This window comes from Camarhynchus parvulus, chromosome 15 (assembly GCF_901933205.1).
Source record: "Camarhynchus parvulus chromosome 15, STF_HiC, whole genome shotgun sequence".
Taxonomy (NCBI): domain Eukaryota; kingdom Metazoa; phylum Chordata; class Aves; order Passeriformes; family Thraupidae; genus Camarhynchus; species Camarhynchus parvulus.
The window spans coordinates 4,596,187-4,614,224 of NC_044585.1; the positions used below are offsets into that span (position 1 = coordinate 4,596,187).

Sequence of the window (18,038 nt, forward strand, 5' to 3'; positions counted from 1 at the left end):
TCCTTCCGTGCTCTTCCTGCAGTGATCCTGGCTCAGCAGCCCCACAGAGCCAACCTTTCTGTTGGGCTTCCCAGCTTCGATCTCTTCATTGCTCTGGAGCTGATTTCCCCACCTGGTTTCCAGTTCCCAAAGCATCTCCCCTCCTTCACCAAGGCTAGGACACAACCCCACACCTCCCCTGGGCCAAACACCTCCCACCAGCCTCACTCCCCTGGGAACAGGGTGGAAGTTCCACCTCACTGGGGGTTCCCAATGCCACCCCAGCACCCACCAAGGTCACTTTGAAATCTGCCTTGATGGGAAGGTGACCCCAGGACAGCAGGGCCCTGGGGGACCCAGGCAGCTGGGAGCAAAGGCCACAGCTCGAACTCAAGCTCAGCCCATCCCTACCTTCCCCCCTGTGGTGTTGCACCTCCTCTGCTACAGCAGAAATCAATAAAAATTCAATTACAGGCATCAACTTGAAGCAAAAAAATCAGGTAAAACCACCCCAAACCTGAAAACACATTAAAAATAGGTGTGCACTCCCTTGCCATTGAGAGTGTGTGGTATTTGTTAGCCATAAATTGGCACACAAAAATGGGAGAGCACAGTTAGGTTGGGATTATTTTTTGCTCCTTAGCTCCATGGCTTTGGGTATTTGTCTGTGTTCCCTCCAAGGTCAGAATTCCCACACATTCCCACCCACATTCCCAGAGGCTGACACGCAGGTATACCTCTTTAGTTAATTAGAATTACTTTTAATTAAAAATATATGTAAATTATATAGAGTGTGCACAGCTTGGAGAGGAAAAAAAAAGAAGAAAAGAAAGCAAACTTCCATTTCAATAAAAATTTGAACCTCTTGGAATCAGAGCTGCTTTTGTGACATCATTGGAGTTATTGGAACTCCCACGTATAAATAAATAGGACCAGGAAATTTTACACCTGAAATATTCTGCAGTAGACATTTTTCCTTGCACAATTTTGCTTTTCCTTCTCTTTTTGCCTCCACTGCTCCCAGCCTCTCATGATCACTTTCTGCCCCTTTTAAACACATTTATTTAATATCTCACTTCACACACCCAGACTGATATCCCTTCTTTTTAATTTTTTTTTCCTTTTTCTTTTGGAGAGGAAGCAAAGGAACACAGGAGAAAATGAAAGCCTGGGATTGCAAACAAGCGTCATCATCGTTTTGGTGAGCAAACATTTTCCTCTCAGTGTCTGCATCCTCTCCCCCCTCTCCCCCTGTGGCAGCTGGCTCAGAGCCTGGCTTTCCACATGCTGGTAAAAATCCAGCAGGACTCAAGCTGGGGATGTTTGCAAGCTTGGAAATAACCCCATGCTTCTGTCAGAGATGGCTGAGGGACCAGGAAAGACCAGGAGATGGGAAGGGAAAAGGAGTGAGAGAATTACAAATGGGAAAGGAGATGAGGGGATGGTTTATGGAATGGTTCCTGGAGAGAATTTTGGGGAATTTGTAAGGAAACACAGCTCCCTGTGGGAGTAATTTCACTCTTGGTACAATGCCTGGGTGAGGTAGGTACTGGATTTATTTATTTGGGGTTCTCAGTACCTCTTTCTGTTGAAAAGTAAAGATAACACTACCTAAAAAAAAAACCAAGAAACACCACTCCAAAATTCACCCTTGGGAAAGAGGCCGGTGTCTTTTTCTTTTTTTTTTTTTCTGAGAAAATGGAAAGAAAAAATATATATTATTATTTATTATATAACATTGTCAACATCAACACCACAAAAAAAAAAAGTAACATCCTAATTGTTCTCATTCAAGCATTCTGACCGTGGTGAGAAAGGCAGCAGGAGTTTGGTGTCCCTTGGAGAACAAAAAGAGCAGAAGGGCAGGGAGGGGACGAGGGTGGTGGCAGCAACACAAACTGGGTGGGACCGTGGAGGGACAGAAGTGTGCTGGGCTGTTGGCTTTTCTTTTGAAACAAAAGAAAACAAAAGGGGGGTCAGGGCAAGTCACAGCGAGGCCGATGGCTCCCAGCCGTGGTTTCAGTCAGTGTCCGTCCCTCTCGAGTGCTGGTGGTGAACATTCACTTCAAGGAGTCTTGCAAAACGCTTTGTTATCAACAGGGGGATTCTTTTCCTTTTCCTTCTCCCGTTTGCTGGGATTTTCCCGTGGCTCTGGCATTCCCTGCCCCCCTGGTTAGCTGTTCTCACTCCACTCTGGCACCATCCCCACGCCGTGCACCGAGTGGTACTGGTGGGGCGACAGGGTTCGAGGCACGCCGTGGGAATACAGGAATTCCGCCGGCTGGAGGCTGCTGGGAGGGGACTGGATGCCCGTTTGAGGTCCACACTGCCTCACGATGGGCTGGTGAGAGCTTTGGTGCTGGAACATGCTGTGGGTGTCTGCGATTTGGGGCGACGTGTGGTTGGCCACGCTGCCCAGGCGGGGCATGAGCGGCCCCGAGGTGAAGTGGGCAGAGAAATGCTGGTAGGGTAACCTGTCCATGGGCTGCATGGCAGACACTGTGCAACTGCTGTACGAGGGCACGCTGGGCCACGTGTTACAGCTGATGTCCTCCAGGCTGGGCACGGGCTCCGTGGGCGGCGCCGAGCTGGCGTACATGCAGGCCTGGCGCTGCGCCGACTCAGTCCTGTACGACGTGTTCAGTCCCTGCTGCTGAGGGTAACTGGACCTGTAGAAAGGGTCCTCGTCTGCTGGAGAGGTTTCCATGTAGGGCTTCTTGTAGGGATGCTCGGTGGTGGAACATTCCTCATCTGTTGGGAGAGAAAAGTCCTGGTAGCCACCAATGATAACGTGCCCGCGGCTGTATGTCCCTCTCTGCAGGACAAGCTGACACTTCCCTTGGTGTAAATCCTCATCATTTCCCTGGAACTGATCTCATCTATCCTGTGGAAACCAAGCCTTGCACTTGGCCCTCTCTGCTAGAGTGGGGAAGTGATTATCCAGGAGCTCTGGGAGGCAAATCAAGATGCTGGAGGGATCCTGAGATTTTTCTTGCTTGGTGATCCCCCCACATGCTCCCCATCTCCTTCCTGCTGCCACTTTTACCTGAGGAACAACATCTGCCTGTGACCTCTGCACCTACCAGGATCCCCACTCTCCCCCCAGGAGCCTGAGAACTAATGCTGCCAACTCAAATCCTTTACAACAAAATATTTCCATGATAAAATATAAATGATTAAAAAAGACAAAAAAGGAGATCACAATAAAAATCCTCCCAAGAGAGCACCAGTGATGGCACGGTTGGGACAATCAGATTTGGAGTTTGACAGCCCCAGCCTTCAGCTGTGCCAAGGCAGCTGGGCACATAAATCCTCACAGGGCCGTGTGCTGGAGCCAAGGGGAACAAAGGAGAAAAGTAAATTTCACAGCTAGAAACAACAAGGCACATCTTGCAGAGCCCTTTGTTTCCTGCAGCATCCCAGGCCAGCAGAGGGAAGGAGATAAACAATTTAGGTGAAATCTCCAGGGTGAGGCCAAATGAATAAATGAATGTACACTTATTTATTCATTCACAGGGTCATCAAATGAAATCCAGCTCTGCTGGAATGGATGGCAAAATTCCCAGGGATGAGCACTTCACCAAGAGATTTTAAGGACAGTGTGGCAAGGGAAGGGGAGCTGTTCTGACATGGATTAACTTTGCTTCTTCAAAAACAAGATTTCTGGTGCAGGCAGGAAAACATCCCACTTGGTTAGAGCTGTCCTGGCTGCACCCTTTGAACAGGGGTCAGATTTGAAAGAAATTTGGAACAAGTTACCCTTTACAGTTTTTCTCCACTGACATGTTTTGGGCTGTAATTTTTTCCACCCCCAAAATACAGTGGGGAAACAAACCCCAAACAGTTGCCCAGAAAGGAGGACTGAGAGCATCTGCCCCACAAGAGGCACAGAGGCCAGGCTGCTCTGAGGGGAATGCTCATGTCACACCTTCAGCAGGGCAGGTGGGCAGCGCAGGCATCTTTTGTTTCTTCTAAACACACACATGCACATAACCCTTATAGCCCTGAACAGCCATGAGGGCTCTCCTGAAAGCTGCACCCTCTCTGCATGTAAAATAACCCCTTGCTCCCACCCAGGGGTCTTCCAAGTCCAGCTGGAGCAACTGCTGCTGTTCATCCTGATCCAACAATCCCACAAAGAGCAGGTCCTGAGGGACACCATGGGGACATCCCCACAGTGGTCCTTGGCTCTGTAATAGCGTAAATTCAGGTGGAAAGCCACAGTCCCATTTTGTTCTTCCTGACAACATCAAAGCCTGGCTCCTTCACCTCACCAATGGACAGCCCTGATTATCAAGTTTCTCCTCTGCCTTCTCTGTACATTGGGGTGGGAAGCAGGATGAGATAAAAGAGCAATTCCATCCCATGTTTGAAACCAGCTGAAACAATGAGCAGGGAGATGCAGGAATGTGTCATTGTCCTCAATCCAGCTCAGGTCCAGTTTTTGTAGGAGCAGGGGAAAGGATGGGGTGCCCTGAAAGCCAAAAGCTGGAGGCACAGGTCTAACCTCTCTCCTGATCTCAGCTCTATGACAGGAGGCACATCTGGAAGAGCAGCCTGAGCTGGAGCTTTTATGGACAGTGTAAAAAGTTTGGATTCCTGACCCACCGCTGAGTAATAAGAACACTGGGGTGGAAAAACAATGTCTTGTAAAATGCAGCATTGTTCTGCTAATAAAGTTTTCAGCATTAAACCGCATCACTCTGCTGGCACCAGAAATCATTGGCTTGGGGTTTGACTGTTTATTTTATTTTGATTTTTTTAAATATACAACACAAACCAGTCAAACTCTGTTTTTCCATGGTGTAAAACAGCCTGACTTACAACCTGAGCTTGCTGATTTTTCCATTTACCCCAGACATTTCACTGCCTGCCACAGCCCAGCTGGGCAGAGCTGCAGTGTCACAGAACCACTTCCAGAATCCATCACAGGTGAAGAGGAAACAACAAGCCAACCAGGATTTCAGTGGAAACCCCATAAGTGCCCTCTGTCCTTCTGTAAGCTCTCAGGATCACTCCTGGTCCCTCTAGAGCCAGGTTCCCTGATGTTTTATGTGGAAAGGGATTTTAAGGTGTGTATGGACCTTGTTCCCATTTCCAAACAGGACCTAGGCACTAACAAAGGATTCCAGGCTGCCCTAACAGCTTCTGCCTGTCCTCCTGCCCCTCCTCCCAGTGATTTTCCCATTTATGGAGCCTCAAAGTGCTAGAGAGGGAAGAGAATGGTCCATGTGCATCCTGAGGTGGGATGATGCAGAGCAGAGAGTCTCAGCTTGTGCTGCCTGGGGGATTTACAGCAGTCCAGGCTCTCTGGTCTTGTCCCACCCCTCCTCACAGAGGAGATCAGAGCCAGCACAGAGCAGATGGAGGGCATCCCCAGGGTGTGTGGAGCAGCTTTAGGGTGGAAAGGGGACGTCTTCAATGACAAAAGGAGCACAAGACCAACAGGTCTCTCATGCAATGCCAAAGGCTGCAGCTTCAATTCATCCTGGCTCTGGAGCCTGGACAGTGCAGCTCAAGCCTGTAACCCTGTCCCTGAAGGTCCTCTTACCTCCTCCTATCAACATAAGCAGACACTGGGGATATGTAACTGCCTGCTCAGGGTTTGATTCCCATGTTGGTTCCCTGACAGCAGCTCCTTGTCCTTTTCCAGGTGCCACTGAGCCCTCAGAGGAGCTGTTGGCTATCCTGAGAGATATCCTGACCATCTCCCCCTGTTGCTGCTATTCTTGGAAGCCAAGGGTGGTGATCAGCTCTAGGGAGCAGCCCCTCAATGCTGCACAAACCTCAAAAAGCAGGAGGTGCTGCCAAGCAGGGGGAGCTGCCAGAGCCAGGGAGAAGCTGCTCTGAAGTGAATCCAAGGAAAACGGAGCCTGAAGAATGGGCTGGAAACTGGCTCCCTCACAAGGAATTTGATGATCTATCTAATGAAGGAGCTTGAGTGAGAGCATGAGCGCTTCCAAGGTTTCCGGTATTTACTACTTCCAGCTGGGCTGTAAATACCACGCAAATGGCTTTTTAAATGGAATTTTCCCAATTCCGAGATTCGGGCCACATAGAATGAAATGCAAACATGGAAAGCCTCTGGACTTCAGGGTGTGCTGGGCCTCCCTCTTCCCCCTTGGTGTAAATCAGGAGAGCTCCTTCCCCACACATGACACTCATCTCCCCAGGGTGGAAGACAATGAAGAATGGGACATGACTCCTTTGGTTTTCAGAGCTCACCCACACTTCCAGGGCATTACAGGAGGTTCATCCTGACTTTGTCAGGGACACACAATGGGTGATTATCACTAACTCTGTTGTTTTATCCAGTCTGGATTCCAGCATGGATCTGGCACGAGCCTGGAGAGCCAATATCAGGCTGCCAGAGTGACAAAGTTTGTCCAAGAAGAAAAGGACAAGGCAGATTCAATCAAAATGAATGTCTCTAAAGGGAAAATAAGTCCTAAATCCTGGGACATGGAACCTAAGACATGCCAGCCATTCCAGCTATATCTCACTGTTTGTGATATGGCTGTGTTGTATTGAACACAACAGGGCTGTGGGACAGGGACAATCCAGCCCCCAAAAGCTGGAATCTTTTCCACAGGCAGCAAGCTGCCAGCACTCCCTGCAGAGGCACAGCAGGCGCCTCTGACAGGAGAAGGGGGTCAGAGAATGCGTCAGGTTGGAAGGGACCACAGTGGCTTATCTGGTCCAGCCTCCCTACTCCAGCAGGGTCATCCCAGAGCACACAGCACAGGATTGTGTCCAGAAAACTCTGGAATATCTCTAGACAGGAGACTCCACACCCTCCTGGGCATCCTGGCTGGAAAGGTGTCTTGCCTCAGTTCAGGTAGAACCTCCCAAGCATCAGTTCCTGCTTGCTGTCCTGCTGCTGGACACCATGGAGCAGAGCCTGGCCCATCCCCTGGCACCTCCCTGCAGACACTGATGGGGTCCCCTCTCAGCCAAGCCTGGCCCAGCTCCCTCAGCCTTTCCTCATTAGAGATATCAAACTACAGTGCCACAAGAGTGTGGCTGCTCAGCAAGAGATGGGTGCACCCCAGCTCCCTGAACATCTCCTCCCCATGCAGGGAGTCCCTTCCTCACCCTCAGTGTCCCACAGCCACCCTGCCCTGGGCTCCACTGCATCTCTCCAGCTGCAGCACAGCCTGAGCCTTGGCCATCTCATCTCATCTCCAAACATCAGCAGGGTGAGCAGTGTGTCCTCCAAGGAGATATCCCATGCCTGAGTTTTGTCCTACAGATTGTTTGAGTGAAAAAACAAAGCTGGGTGGGATGTGGGAGAAGTTGGTTCAGTCATCAAAGAGGTCTGTGCACACTGACAATGCCTGTTTCTTGAGGAGAAGGTGGAAAGGCATTGCTGTACCAGCACTGACCTCATCAGAGCAGGAAGGAGATGAAAAATGAATCCTTCCTCAGGGTGATGTCCAAGTTAGGGGGCTGAAGGACATGGTCCTCACCGGTTGGAGCCAGTGGATTCTGCCACATCCCTCTTCTCCCTCAGAATGCCAACTTGACAACTTTTATAACTTCCCCAGGGAGAGGCTGTTCCAGTTGCCTCCTGTTCAGCATCACAAGCATCCCAGAAATCTGCCAAGTGGTTGGGATTGTGTAAGGCTGGGAGGGAGTAGAGGTTTAGAGGGATGACTATTTAGTCATCAGGATATCTGAGAGAGAGGATAATACAAGGGAAAACAAGGCCCACTATCCTAACTGGGATATGGGGCTAAATGAAAGACACAAGGCAAGCTGCCTGCTGGTGAGGCCTTTTGGGCTTCTCCAAGCACAACAATGGGAGAGGGAGAGGTGGAGAACAACCAGAAAAAAAGACAAAGCTCCAACTGCTCTTTGTGTCAGCCTAAAAATCCACATCAAGAGCTGAGGGCACTCCTTGATGAGATCCAGGATTGGAGGTAGTCCATTCTCTCAAGACCAGTGACTGTCACATGCCATCAGCAATCCCAGTGTGGGGCTGGGATACAAGGCAGGATGACCCTTGTCATTCCCCATTCCTGGAACAGCAACCCCACTGCAGTGCACTGGGGTCATTCCCAATGCTGTGACCCTGCCCTCCCACCTGCACACCAGGAATCACCAGATTAGGAGCTCTGGGATGTGTCCTTCCTTCCTTCCTCAGCCAGGAGAGCATCACCTCCCTGAAGCAGGGGAGCCTTCAGAGATAACATCCCCTGCAGCTCTGCTGCTCTCCCCTAATGTAATTCCATATCAGATCTCCACAGTGAATCCATCTTGCCTTGACAGCTAAGAACAACACTGCCAGCCACAGAGACTTATCCTTGCCTTAGGTCACCAGGAAAGCAGCAGTTGAACAAGGTTCCTTTGAGTTGGGTGAACACAGACCTGTCCCTAAGTGAGTCTAACCCAAGGCTTGGCTCTGATTGAAGAGGAGGCAGAGAAAGTTCAGGAGATGTCAAAGCTGGAAGGAGACTGGCTTGGAATTCACCCCAGAAGATGCAGACAGCAGCTGGTGTCAAAGCCAGCTGAACTGCCCTCTGCCCCCGAGAGCACTTATCCGTAACCACAGCCTTGGGAAAGGAAATAATCCGCTTGAGATAAATCCTAAACTGCCTGAGGAGGAGCCAGTGCTTGGAGAGTGGATAGTCCAACACAATCAATAAGATTTCCACTCTAGAAAATGGACAGAGGGACTGTAGGAGCAGACAAACTCTTGCTTTTGTTTTCTGAGGTGGTGAGGCTTGATAACTGTTAAGCACAAACATAGGAAAGCAGGAGAACTATGAGGGAAAACTCAGAAATGAGAGACTGGAACAGCAAAAAAAAAAAAAGGAATATCATATATAGGATTATTTTCCCATGTCCAGCAAAGATCCTTGCTGGTGCTGGAAGGAAGTTCCACGCTCAGTGACATGAAACCTTGGATCACGCTCTAATTTATCCAACCCAAATCGCTCATCTCTAGTGAATTTTTTTTTTCCCTTTTAATTAATTTCACTTCGCAAAGAGCTGCTTGGCAGCCCAGGCTGGCTCTCTGGTTCCCATTAACTTTGTGTTTCTTTCCTCTAAGCCCTGGTGGCTGTTTTCCATTTACCAAAGGCACGGGGAGGGGAGAGCAGAAGGCTCAGGGAGGAGAGCGGAGGCTCAGGCTGCCGGGACACCCAGCCTCGAGGAAGAAGCCTCTGGTGTCGGGCAGGACGCTGCTCCTCTTTGATTAAAGCCTTTGGCGGCTCTGATAAAAGGCCCTTAACTGCTTGTGCCACTCAGGGCATGGCAGAGATAAGGAGGGGAGACGAGGCCTCGCTGGGCCTGTCCCCGCGCTGGGCCGCGCAGGCCACGAGGGCCGGGGAGCTTTATTCCAGGGCAGATAGCCGTGCCTTTTGTGACAATAAGAGGAAGTGAGATAATTGGGGGATTGAGGGAAACCACCCATGGAGACAGCACTTAGCGGGAATCCCGAAACTGGAAGGAAACCTCTGTTGGTTCCTTATCACGCTCCAACGCGGAGGCGAATGATGAATTGCCCCGCGGGGCAGGGACACGCAGCAGTCAGGGATTGTCCCAGGGGCTGGTTGTCATTTGGGCCCGCTTGTTTTGGTTAGTTTTGGAAAAGGGGGAAGAGCAGAGGTGAGAGCTCAGCTCCCAGGACAGAAGAGTTGAGAAAGGGCTCCCAGGAGCTGCAGCTCCCAGTGCTGAGGAGGGATCACCTTCCGCCACCAGCAGTGGGACTTTGCAGCACCCCAGCACCTCACCCCACAGCAGTGCAGCGGTTAAACAGGCCACACACCCCACCTCTGACCTGGGGGACACTTTGGGCATCTCGTTATTCCCTGCCTTACAGCCAGCATTCCCAATTCCAATCCCTGCTCTGGCTCATTCCATGTGAGCACAGTCACCTGGAGGGGACAGAAAATGCCACCTGTTTTCCACTGTTTACCCCAGGAAAATATTAGGATTTCTCAGGGATATTTTTTTACTTTGCATACCTGTACACAACCCATGTGCTCCTACAATATCTGGGGAATTCACCAAGGACGTGGGAGAGATTTCCACTGCCCTCCTGCCTCCTCTGCCAGCACTTCCCAGCCCTCCCTACCTTAGACTGTGTGTCTGCACATCCCAGTGCTCCAGGGGTTATGTTGCTAAAAATAATGACATGTGTCTGACTGATAGGGTGGTGCAGGGAAGTGGGAAGGGCTCTTCTGTGGGGAGAAATTCCTGCTGCCTTGGTGCTTGCTGCCTTCTGGTAGCTTCTCCATAGAGAAATCCCGAGAAGGGCAACAGGGTTGGCAGAAACCAGCCCCTGCCCACCCCTTGCTGCATCCAGCCCTGGAAATCCCCTGTTTGTTTCCAAGTAAAACTGATCTAAAGTTCTTGCTATCTCAGTCCTACAAGTGGTGCTGCATTGAAGCATTCCCACTGCTCTGGGAGAGGAGGGCAGAGACCACAGACCCCTCATGCCTGCCCAGAACAATTATCCCAGCACTATCAGGGGGCTGTTCACACCAGGATGAGCTAAGCAGTCATTGGAAAGCCCTCACAGTTTGATCCCTGAAGCTCTGTCAAAGCAGAAGGGAAGGACCATGGATATCATGGCTTTCAGTCCCAGGCACCCTTCATTAGCCTGAGCATTTCTGCAGACAGAAAATTGTCTCCCAACTGTGAGACAGCCCTGAGTTGAAAGCTGGGCAAAATACAAACTGTCAAGGTATCTCCACTTGGAGATTAACCCTGTCTGAGGGGCTGCAGATAAGTCATCTTTATCTCCAGCACCAGCTATCTTTCCAAATGTGGATTCATGGTGGGTGAAAGGCACTGCCAGCCCTCCAAACAACTCATTCCCAACCCAGCAGAAATGGGATTTTAGAGTTTCCCAGCCCACAACCCTCATGCCTTGCTCATCCTCCAGCATCATTTGTTGCGTGCTATTTTTGCCAAAATAGCGACTATTGGAGGAGGGAGACAAAGGAAAGTATTTTCTCACTGAATATCTAAAATACTCTCTTTCTTTCACTTTGATGTTTTTCTACCCACAAAAGCAGTTATCCTTGGAGCTGTCCAAGGGGAAACATCAGGAAACAATGCTGACAGTCACGTTGGGAGGGGGAAAACACGAAGCAGGGAGCAGGCAAGCTCTGACCTTTTCTCTTGGTGCAGTGGTAGATCTGGCCGTGCTCCTGGGAGATGGGGTAGGGGTTGGCAGGAGGCAGCAGGTCCTGGGAGGTGCTGGACACCCCGTTCTCACACTGGTACTGGGAGCCCAGGTTGGAGGAGGCAGAAAGGACCCTGGTCTCACCACTGAAGGGGCTGTGGTTTGAGGACACTTTTTGTCTCACTGTGCTCCTGGGAACAACCGGGTACTCTTTACTACAAGCAAAGAAACAGAAGAGAAACAAGTCAGCAAAGTAATCAATTAATAAATAGATCAGAGGATTAATAAATGAAGGCAGCACATTAGTGTCATGGAGTTTGTTTTGGCTTCCAGGGAAATGCAGATATCCCTCCCTGGAGGCTGCAGCCCTGTCACATTTTATCCATGCAGAACTTGTTATTCCCTTTCCTTTTAGTCCCCTTAAATTCATGCCTTTTCCACCACCACTATTTTATACACACACATAAAATACATAAATGCAGTTTCAGCAAAATAAACATGGTTTCTATTTACATATTGTAGCATTTATAAGCCACATACTGTTTGTAATGTATTTGCAATATGCACATGCATGTAAATACAACCAGCATTTCTGCCAAGATGACTTGGAAATTAATTAAATATTTAGGTCTACTTTTTTTCCCCTTATAGTAGTTGTCCCCATTCCTTTTGCCTGGAGTCTGTCAGCCTGCTTGCCCTGGATGGGGGATCCCTGCACCACAGACCAAGCTCAGAAAAGAGAAATAAATAAATCACTGAGATTTGATGCACACCAGAGCCTCAGCAGAGCCAGGATGGGAGGGAAAGCCTGGATTGTTCTCTTGCCCCCAGATCTGGTTTGAAGTCAGGATGCTTTGCCAACACAGGCTGGAAATCCCCTCTCCTCAAAGACCCTCTGGTGTTTTTTGGAGATGTTTCTCCAAACACATTGGCAATGTGACAACCCCAAAGATGATTACTTCTCTGCAAGGAGAGCTGAAGCTGAATACGGGGTCTCAGGCACTTCAGGTGAGGTAAAAATCTCCTCCTGAACCTAAAGGCTTGCTAAAATCCATAAAGATCAGGTAGTACAGCACCCCAAAGTGTCACCAGGCTCAGACCAGTCACAAAGTGCTGATTCCAACACAAGTTTTTTCCTCTGAGTCTGCAACCATTGGACCAAGCTGGCTTTGAGGTACCCCCTCACCTGTCCAAAATCATTGTGCTGGAGCTCCTTAAATGCCATCCACAGGCTCACCTGGCCACTTCCATGCAGAGGAAGAGCCCTGAACCTGCAGTGACATCCCTCAGGGAGGATCTATCACCGTAGAACTCAGGACTTATTTACAAAATTTAACAATAGCAATCATATAAACCTAGGCCAGCAGGGAGCTTTCATCCAAACCACTGCTGTGCTGGCTGCCAGAAACATCAGCAACCGAGCTGGAATGGAAGGGAAATTCACCCAGGAGCTCAAACCCAAAGAAATGTGGCTCTGGTTGGGCCATGAAAGCTTTCCCAAGCCCAGGAACTGGGGGCTTGCCAAGGACAGCCTGCTCCAAAGGTGGGGTTTCATCCCCTGGAAGCAGCATTTGCTCAGAAATAGAATCCAGGCTGTGCACGAGGAAGAAAAGACAGATGGATTGGGAGGAAGTAGAGATTTATCCCTTGGATAGTCAGGGCAGCAGTGGATGCCAGGATATGTGGTAGGATTCAGAGGACCTGCCTGTGGACACCCAGCACTTAATTCCACCAGGAGATTTAGCTGGAGCACAGCTTTGGTGGCTTCTGGGGAAGGTCAAGAGCTGTGGCCATCAAACCTCAGGGATTACCCTCAAATCTTCTAGGTTCTAAGGGATCTCCCAGCCCTCCCTGGTGATAGTTTTGAGCTGCCGGTTCCACCTTCACATCATGATCCTCAATGAAAACTGTACCAACAGAACACCCCTAAGCTGCATCCCCACCTTGTTTCCCTTCCAAGGAGATCACCTGCAAGGAGGTGACTCCTGGATGTGCCCTTAGCTCTCCTTCCAGAGGAGAGGCTGCATGGATTTGCTGGGTTCATCTCTCTTAGCCCCACACAACCAACATCCAATTCCCAAAAAATGACAGAGCCTCATGTTGTTTCCCAGTAGGAACATGAGAGCTCATAGGAGAAAGAGGGACATCTCATGGGATGGTGCCAGGGCATGTGACACTTAGGAACATCTTTCACTGGTAGATTTGGCCAAAACGGGTAAATCTGGATGAAATCCTGGAGGTGTTTTCCTCAGTGATTCCATGACCCTTTTAAAAGGATGTCTCTTCAGAACGTGATCTCCATGGGGGTTTCTGGCCATAAATTCTCAGTGGGACCCCATAAAGGTCAGGCTCTTGCTGTTCCAAGCCCCACACAAACACTGGGGATCCATCCCCACCCCGGATACTTCTCACCCAAACCAATAGAGAGCTGAGAGCAGGAAAAAGTGAACAACCTGATTACGGCTTTTATTTCTTGATGAAAAACTGTTTTCCTAGAATCATGAAGGTAGAAGAGACCTCCAAGGTCAAGTCCAACCTCTGATCAACACATTGCCAATTAAACCAGAGCACTGAGTGCCACATCCAAGTGGTGGACACTCCACCACTTCCATGGGCAGCCCATTCCAAGGCCTGACCACCCTTCCAGTGAAGAATTCCTCCTGGTGGCCAAAGGGAAGCTCAGCTCCTTTCAGGCCAAGCAGGAGCTGTTTGTCTGCAACGGCAATACTTGAACCCCAAGTGCCAGAGTACAGGGGTGTTGGGTTCCAGATTCCTTCCAGAATTTCCCAGGGAACAGGAGGATCTCCATGGCCAGAAGAGAGGGCTGTGGTGCTCTGGGGGATACAGCAGGAGCTGGGAGTCACTCAGGAGAGGGAACAGGTTGGAGTCAGCAAGTTTCCAAACAGCAATTCCCGGGAGGTATCGCAATAACTTCTCTCCAGACTGAAATATTTCCATTTCAGTCAAAACATGTTGGGTGCTATTTTTGCCAAAAATTCAGCTACTGCAGAAGGGAGATGAAGGAAAGTGTTTTCTCACTAAATATCCAAAATATTATTTTGCTTTCACTTTGATGTTTTTCAAAGCACAAAGGCCACTATCTCTGTAATTCTGCATATTCCTCCTTACAGGAGCTGAGCTGAAGTAAATCTTTTGTATCTTCTAAAGCAACAACCATCTCAAAATATTTCTATTTTTTCCTGAGCCCACTCAACATGTAGAGTGCACACCTATAATTTTTAAAGACTGAAGGACAAACTGAAATGGATCTTTTTTTTTCCTTAAAGTCACTATTCCTAAAGTAGTGATTGTCATCCTGAGCTATAGTTTAATAGAATGAAAAATTTGTCATATCCAGAAATTTTGCTGTCCAAAAAAAAAACCATAGCAAGGTAAGAAGAGGGGGAAAAATGTATTAAAGCTTGACTTAAGCAATGTAGGATATTGGCCACATAGCAAGGATGATGTTGTTGATGCTTCTGGTCCAGAACATTAGTTTTACATGGGGTGTTAATAGACTACTTTCATTTTTACATAAAAATTGCATAACTAAAAGAAGTTTTTTTTTTAAGTTCATTGGGAAAAGAATTTATGAGGAAAAACCTGTCCCTGGTCTATTTAAAGTCTGGTGGAAGCTAATAATGAATATTTAGTTACTATATTAAAATAGCAGAAGGGGACAGGGAGAAGCAGCACAAGATGCTGTGTAATATTTTGATTTTTGTTAAAATTTGGGAAAATAAATCATGGATGAGGTTCATAGATATTTGTGGTGAAGTCTGGACTCTGTTCTTGCCTCCACCTGGCCAGAGGTTTCCTAAATCCACAGGGCTGGACAGCAGCTCTGCAGAACTTCCCAGCAGCACCCACACTTCAAATTCCTCAGAGAACTCCCACCCCACAGATCAGGCCTGACAAGTGAATCCCTCCTGCAATCCCAAATCTCAAATCCCACCTCTGCCAGCTGCAATTAGAAACTCACTCTCATTTTCTCTCATGACAACTTCCACTTTCCCTGGCCAAGTGATGTTCTCACCACGGCAGACCCAAGAGTTTTGTAAGATCACCTCTGCCACCAACTCACAGCCCACAAAGAATGCAAAGGAATGAATTCAAGATGATTTTGCAATCTCGGAATCAGAAAACTTGTTGGCCACTATAAATTACTTATAAGTGGAAAAATTATAAATACAGACCTGCACAGAACAACATCCAATTCACTTTCTTGCTTATTACTACACTCTAAGAGCATAAAAGTTTTCCATATATTTTTGTGTGCAGACCTGAAGTTTCCTGATGTACCAGCCAAGGCATAGTAAATGAAGCTGCCAGAAAAAAAACTGGTTTAAAATCTCTTCAAAAATCCACAGTTTAGAATCAGGAAGATCCTGCATTGAAGCATCCAATCCCTACTGGCCCTAAATAAGTTATTTTAGAAGATGGTCCTGATATTTCTGCAACAAAACATTGGATACCTCAAGGCTTTCCAGAGCTGCTGTAGCTCATGGCAACAAGGCTTCCAAAGACTTATTAAATATCAGATCCCAAGGATGTGTTGGAGGTCAAGGTGAAGCATGACATGGGAAAGGATTTCCTTTCCATGTTTTTACAGCAGCCTTGGAAATCCCTGAACTTTCTAAATCTTGTTCACAATATCAAATCTTAGTGTAAAACCTGACCCAAGGATGAACACTGGGATTCCTCTCCACTCTTTCCAAATTTCCAGGAGATTTTAACTCCTCCTTGGGCAGTCCCAATAAAGGACAAATATTTGTCACCCCATCAGTGCTGTCCCCTCTACCCAGCACAGAATCAACCCCCAATTCCAGATGTGCAAACACAACTCAATGGCTTTGGGGTTTATAGCTCCCAGGCCACCAATTGTGGTCCTTCCTGCTGAGGCTCAAGAGGAGGGAAGAAGTGGAAGTCAGCCATAACAGACACAGCAAAAGGAAGAAGTGGGGAAAAAAGTGCCTGGAATAAACAGATCATCTCCCAGGGAAAAAAAAAATCAAACCAAACCCAGTTGTCAGTGTGCATTCATTTCAGCTGATTTCCAGCATATTGAAATAAAATTGAACCACTCTCAAGAGGCTGTCTGGAAGGGGATGAACTAGAGCAGGAAAGGAAATGGTAGGAGAGGAATTACGGAGGACTTCCTGCAGTCTCAGCCTCTGATTAAACACAACCCCTCTCTGTGTGGGGACTGTGGAGCAGCCCCACAGAGAGTAACACCCGAGACTGGGTGTGCAGCAGCACAAATCAAAATATCCACTGAGGAATATAAGAGTCTGTTCAGTGCCCCATTCTCCTCCAACACAGCAAATGTCCTGACCTTCCTGCCAGGACCTGAGGGGCTCCAAGATCCCTGGGCTGGGATGGGAATCTCAGGCAGCTGAACAAGGCCAAGTGCTGGCGCTGTGCTGGGCCAGTCCTGGGGTCAATCCAGGCTGGGGATGAAATGATGGAGCAGCCCTGGGAAGAAGGGATTGGGGGTGCTGGTGGGGGAGAGCTGGATGTGCCCCAGAGCCCAGAAACCTCCCATGTCCTGGGCTGCCTCCCCAGCATCAGGGGCAGAAGGGCAAGGGAGGGCTCTGCCCCATTCAGAGCTGCCCCAGCCCTGAGCCCAGCACAGGGAGGACCTGGAGCTGCTGGGGCAAATCCAGGAGGCACCAGGATGGTCAGAGGGATGGAGCAGCTCTGCTGGAAGAGCTGAGATTGCAAAATGTCTCTGGAAAAGAGAAGGTTCCAGGGTGACCTAAAGAGAGCTGGAGAGAGACTGTTTACAAAGGCCTGGAGTGACAGGAAAAGGGGAAATGGCTTCACATTGACAGAATAGGTTTAGATGGGATATTTGAAAAAAATCCACCCCTGTGAGGGTGGGCAGGCCCTGGCACAGGGTGCCCAGAGAAGCGGCGGGTGCCCCTGGAAGTGTCCAAAGCCAGGCTGGGCAGGGCTTGGAGCCACCTAGGATGTGGAAGGTGTCCCTGACCATGGCAGGGGGTGGGATGAGATGATCTTTAAGGTCCCTTCAACCCAAACCATTCCATGGTGATCCTGTGGTCTGTTAGCAACTCCTCTGAGCAGTGCAGCCCAAAGCCATCTCTGCAACCAACCCAAGAACCAGCAATGGAAAGAACCAGGTAGAGACCAAGAGCTTTCATTAGCAGAAATAAAAAGATAAATTTCTCCAAAGAAAGATGCTGGAGTAAGAGGAACACAAGAGGAGCTGGAGAATGGATGTGGGCCAGAGGCAGCACCTCACCCCTTCATGCTGGGCTGAGCTGCTGCTGATCAAACCCTGCTGCTGAGATCCCCAGAGGAAGGTCAGTGACAGAAACTGCAGCTACCCTGCGTTTCTTGAGTGGCTTTCTCACTTCAAAAAAGCTGTGAATAAGGCAGGTCTGCCCAGCTTCCCTTTGCATTTCATCTGAATTCTGTCAAATTCTGCAGAACACACTTCAACCAGGACCAGGAATATTTCCTGGGGGATGTGTGCTGGAGGAAAGCATCCCCTCCCCAGCAGAAGTTATAATGCCAAATCTCACACTGAAAACATTTCAGACAGAGGGTGACCCCTGGGAGAGTTCAGTGACAGAACCTGGGAAATGGAAGTGGATTAAAGATGCAGCGAGAGGACACAAGAAGAATGAGGTGGTTTGCAGCAGACCAAGACTGATATGCTCGAGTCAGCCTGGTGCCCACCAGTCCAACAGGATGTTGGAAAGCCAGGGAGCACCAGAGCTCATCCATTTCTTCTGCTGGCACCCCAAAATGCACTGTCATCTCTGTCACACTGGCTCTGACTCATGGAGCTGATTTTGTGTCCTCAGTGCCTGGCCCTGTTTCTGCTCTCTATGACACATGGGAATCTCTGGAATAATTCCTTTGGAGCCAAGAAGATTGCTGTGGATCAATGCCA

At 48.9% G+C, this 18,038-nt stretch overlaps 1 protein-coding gene across 6 annotated transcripts in view; it reads right to left on the reverse strand.

Moving 5' to 3' along the window:
* Positions 1–878: 878 nt before the first annotated feature.
* TBX5 (T-box transcription factor 5) overlaps positions 879–18,038 on the reverse strand; it is a 136,029-nt gene continuing 118,869 nt past the window's right edge. For all 6 annotated transcript variants that reach the window (XM_030959250.1, XM_030959249.1, XM_030959248.1 and 3 more), the window contains exons 8-9: positions 11,105–11,331; positions 879–2,730 (exon numbers count right to left, since the gene is read on the reverse strand). In XM_030959250.1, the coding sequence (XP_030815110.1) occupies positions 2,153–2,730; positions 11,105–11,331 (805 nt within the window). In that variant the 3' untranslated portion in view covers positions 879–2,152. The remainder of the gene's footprint in view (positions 2,731–11,104; positions 11,332–18,038) is intronic.